General features: G+C 50.4%; 1 protein-coding gene and 1 non-coding gene across 2 annotated transcripts in view; one reads left to right on the top strand and one right to left on the bottom strand.

The window, feature by feature from the left end:
• The first annotated feature begins 3,866 nt into the window (after positions 1-3,866).
• TRNAG-UCC (transfer RNA glycine (anticodon UCC)) lies at positions 3,867-3,938 on the top strand. Its single transcript has one exon. It is a non-coding gene; the product is annotated as a tRNA-Gly (tRNA).
• Positions 3,939-3,966: 28 nt separating this feature from the next.
• Positions 3,967-4,815, bottom strand: part of LOC109392302 (uncharacterized) — a 15,277-nt gene continuing 14,428 nt past the window's right edge. Inside the window, exon 5 of the mRNA XM_019660652.1 lies at positions 3,967-4,131. Within this exon, the coding sequence (XP_019516197.1) occupies positions 3,977-4,131 (155 nt within the window). The 3' untranslated portion in view covers positions 3,967-3,976. The remainder of the gene's footprint in view (positions 4,132-4,815) is intronic.

Genomic DNA, 4,815 nt, shown 5'->3' with positions numbered 1-4,815 from the left:
CAGAGGAGAAAGACAGGCCAGTAGCACTCGGGGGACGGCGCTTCCTGCAGGGCCTCTGCCAGGCCGTCACATCCCTGAGCACAGCCTTCAAGAGAGAAAATTCTGTGTCACCAGGACACTCTTCTCACGAGTGTCTCACCCAGCAACAGACTCCACACAGAGGACACGGACCTGAACCATGAAAAACAACATTGCAGACAAATTCTAAAATGACACGAGAAACACTCAGGGACAATGTTAAGTTAAAAAGACAGGATGCAAACAGTATATATGCACAGAAAACTAAAGAGAGAGGACACGCACATAAATATTAACAGGGGTCTTCTCTGGGGGCGGTGGGACTACAGGTCGTTTTACTTTTCTCCCTTTTCCTTGCATATATTTTTGCATATATTTTTGAATATATATATATTTTTGCATATATTTTTGCATATATTTTTGAAATTGAACCTGAAAAACAAAACACTAAAACTTACTATAGTTAAGCAATCGTCTACCTTATGCTAAACAAAATGGGTAGAACATGGAAAACCTCTGTGAGGAAGACCTTCAAACAGAAGGCACCCTTCATTACTTATTACGAGATACCATTTATCCAAAAGGGCCACATGCCTATGTATCCACTTAGGAAAGTCCCCGAGAGGATGAAGGTGACCTCGGTCCTGAAGGACAGTCACAGTTTAATACAGTCCTCATTGCCTGGACCTCTGAAGCCAGTTTCTAAAGCCAAGTTCAAGGCAAGCTCATCAGTCCCAGACTTGATTTCTCTATTGAGTTACCTCTTGGTGGTTCCCCCATTTTATTTGGTTGGAGGTGGCCTCTCTCACCTAGCTAGATACTAGACATTCATTCCTCCTTGTAGCTCTGTGGTGTGAGGACTGTGTCTGCAAAGGGGCACAGCCAGATGTGAAGGAGCCCCGGAAAACAGCTTCCAAGGCTTGACTCCATGGGAGCCTGCTGCAGGACCATCTCCGTCAGGCCTGCTTCCTCTGCAGCCCATATCCATCCCACAGATGGGGCAGCCGTGGAATCGCATCCGGCTGGCAAGGTGACACTGCAGGTTCCAGGCTTGTGGGACGCCAGGAAAGATTCCCACCTCCAAACACTACCCTGCCTGCCTCTGGTGCTTGAATTCTGTTAACAACACACAAAGGCTTTCATTCCATGATGAATATGTGAGCTGGACGTGTAGATGCCTCTATTAGGAGAGAGCTCACATGGCTGACATGTACGTCTGAGTGTGGCATTGATGGCAGAGAGTGGCAGGTATGATGCTGGGCCGTGAGGGATGGCGTGGGGCAGCCTAGGGCTCTGTGTGCCTGAGTGGGAAGGAGATCGGGGCCCTGAGAATGGATTCGTTCATCTATGCGGTAAGTGCTAGCGAGCCTCAAGGTCATGCCCTGACCTTCAGACACCACCGCCGTGCTGTATTCTCTGTATGTTGCTCCTGGAACCGGGCACGACTGCAGGTGTGCGCCTGTTACGTGCCAGGCTTTGACATGTGCCAGGCCCAGTGTGGCTAGGACTACAACTCGNCAAGAGCCTTCAGGACAAGTGACCCGAACCCGGTGATGTAGCAGCGGCCGCAGCAGCATTCTTCGGGCGGGCACCTCTTTCCTCCTGCCCCAAGCCCCTCCCTGACAGCCGCCTGGGCCAAGGGGCCTCCAGAAAAAGGAAGAGCCTGTGGTCGGCAGAGCCAGAGTTCCTGAGCGCACAGACACAGCCCACCCAGCTCTGCAAGGATAAGGAGCCACAGTGAGAGCGTTCACAGACCCTCGTCCGGAGGCTCCTCAGATATAAAAACAGCAAACGTCCATTTTCAGACTACGGCCAGCAGGCTGACCACTTCTTAGGGCTCTCCTGCCACCAGCACCTCGGTCCAAGCCACCATCTCGCTGGGCTGACTGGACAGCCTCCTGACCGGTCCCTGCACTCCCCCTTGTACCCTGCGGTGTAGTCTCAGCACTTTGCAATGCGGCCTTTCTACTGTGTGTGTCGAGGTTGTCATCTCTGTCCTCAAGGCTGCGGTAGCTGCCCCTTGCACTTTTGCAGGCTCTGCAGGCGCCACTTGACCTTGCTCCTCTCCGCCTCTGGCCGCATCTGCTCCTTGCTCCCTTGAACACACCAGTTGTTCTTCTGCTCAGCGCTCATGATATTTCCTGTTTCTGGAATGTTATTTCTGTCAGTTGTCACATCATGGTCTCCACTCAAATGTCACCTTGTTACTGCAGACTCAGAGGGCTCCGCTTGCCTGCACTTATCCAAGCCAACACAAGACATGAGCTGGAGTTTGCAGCAAAGAAAGAGAAGGTTTATTTAAGGAGTTGGTGCCAAGCCCAGAGATGCAAGTGAGCTAGTGCTCAAAGGCCTGGCTCCCCGATGGCCACTAGAGGCTGAGTTATAGAAGGGAAGATCATTAATCGTGGTCTCTATGGGAGTGGGGATCATGGACTCTACTGATCGGTCAGGGCTAAGACCGGGAGCAGTTGGTCATGGCTGCAGGTCCTGGTGTCAGTCGTGGCATCGTTCGTCGGGTTCCCAGGGGATGCCGTCTGTGGGGCCTTTCTGCGTTCATGAGTCTGGAGCTGAAACATAACTGAGGCCGAGGTGTTATCTTTGTTAGACTGAAACCTGATTCTAGATTGAGGTTTGGTTATTGTATCTTGGTCACGGTTGATAGGCCTGAAGCTTTCTTCCCGAATGAGTTTGGTGTTGACCAGAACCTATTTCCTAAGAGCCTAGCGATTAAAAGGAGTGGAAATACAGTATATGCAGAGTTAAGAGGGTCTGGGGAGAGAATGCAGATGAGTTACAGTTCCGTCGGGATAGACAGAGCTGGCTGGGATAAGAGCAGACTGCATGCTAAAGAAATGGAGTTCCTGTGCGGTTCCACTGTATCAGTGAGGCCTGCTTGATCATTCAGTACAGCTGCGTCCCCCACCGTCTCCTAATCCCCTGCTGCTGCTTTATTTTCCCCACTGTGCTTATTACCAACCGGTGGGTGTATGTTCACCTGCGTGTTGTCTGATCCGCAGGCGAGCAGGGCTGTGTCCTGTTCGCTGCCATGTACGCAGAGTCCAGGTCAGTGTCTGGCACCTGGCAAAGAACTCAGTGATATTTGAGCAACGAGTAAATTCTTTAGTCCATTGAGAGAGTTCTAAACCTTGATAATCCTTAGAAATGATGTAGTCCAGGTTCCTCATTTTAAAATTCAGGAAGCTGCTGGCCAGGTGGTTGAAATGACCTGTTCAAGGGTATACAAGTAGCTGGCGTCGCTGCATAACGTCACAGGACACGTTTGATTCTATAACTTTCTTTTTGTACTCCGTTTGGGTCATGAGCATCCCCCCAACTCACAATGTTTGTTTAAGTCAGCACTTTAATGCCTGTTCTACTTTTCAAGATACTTAAACAACTGTTCCTAAGTTATTAAACTAAGTTACCAAAGTTGAAGTGTGTGCTGCTGTATACCACAGCCTCTTTGAATGAACAAGTAAAGCAGTGAATGAGCCTGGAAGAGTGCCTGTGATGCTGCACGGGATGTCCAGGTGCGCAGGTGCGGGCTGTAGGGTACACCTGGGACTGTGGGGGTGGAGTGGGGTGGGGAGTGGGGGTAGACTGGGAGTGGGAGTGGAGTGGGAGTGGGGTGGGGAGGTGGGGTTGCGGGCTGCACAGGGCTAGGAGGGAAAGTGGAAGTCGCTGGTGCCGTCCTCCGTCCAGCCGCTCGCTCCCGAGAGCCGGTCTACTCGTCCCGAGCGAGGCCCACGGTCCAATCATGGGGCGCTCGGATGCGGTCCCCAGGCCACAGTGGCCGGTGGAACGGGCTCCTCGGGACTCGACCCACAGCGGGCGGCGGCCGGCCGGGAGCGTTGGTGGTATAGTGGTGAGCATAGCTGCCTTCCAAGCAGTTGACCCGGGTTCGATTCCCGGCCAACGCAGCCGTCCGGCTTTTTTTTTTTNTACTGTCCCCTTTGTCCTAAGGGCTCTTGCTCCATGTGACTTTGTAATTACTGCCCTTCCTCAGTAACCTTCGAAGTTGTCTCTGCACAGAGAAGTACAGCCCCGTGTTCACTGCCAACAGGAGTCCCATCACCAGGTAGAATGGAATTTGGAAGTCTTGAACTGCGGAACCTAAGAGAAGAGGCAGAGGGTGAGCGATGGCAGTGGCGAGGGCACAAATTAGGAATCAACGCCAGGTCCCCAGTGGGGAACCTTTCTGACACCTGCCAAGAGCCAGGTCCTGAAGGACGTGGGGAGTCGGCAGAAAGCTGCCTCCCTCTGCGCCCAATCTCAGCTCACCCAGGTGGAGGACTGTGAACCAGGCATGCTGAGCAAGGTAGGGTGTTGGGTTTTGGGGAAATTATGAAAGTTGTCAAAATAAGTTGCTGTGAGAAGTTGTTTCTTAATTCAGTAACTTTATCTTGTGCCTCAAAATTCTACTCATTGTTTTCACCCCATGCTGTTAATTGTTGCTAAAGGAAACCTGAAAAAAAGTGAACCATTGAAATTTGTTACTTACTGGCAGAAAAGTGATATTGTTTCTTTACTGAGGTCCAATAACTAAGGACCCTAAAGGGAAGGAGGTAGAATTTGTTGGTTCTCACCCTTTAGCCCTTGACATTGTTATTTGCTGTTGTCTGTAAACTGGTAACATTACATAGAATGGATTTTTAGTTTCAATTTTTTTAACTCTTAATTTTGATTTAATTTCCAACTTTAAAAAAGTTGCCAAAATAGGATAAATAACTCTCATCTATTCTTTACCTAGATTTACTAGTTGTTGCATTTTGCTCCATGTGCTTCATCCTTTGCTGT

This window comes from Hipposideros armiger, unplaced genomic scaffold (genome assembly GCF_001890085.2).
Source record: "Hipposideros armiger isolate ML-2016 unplaced genomic scaffold, ASM189008v1 scaffold_324, whole genome shotgun sequence".
Taxonomy (NCBI): Eukaryota; Metazoa; Chordata; class Mammalia; order Chiroptera; family Hipposideridae; genus Hipposideros; species Hipposideros armiger.
This window is presented reverse-complemented; position numbering and strand designations above follow the sequence as displayed.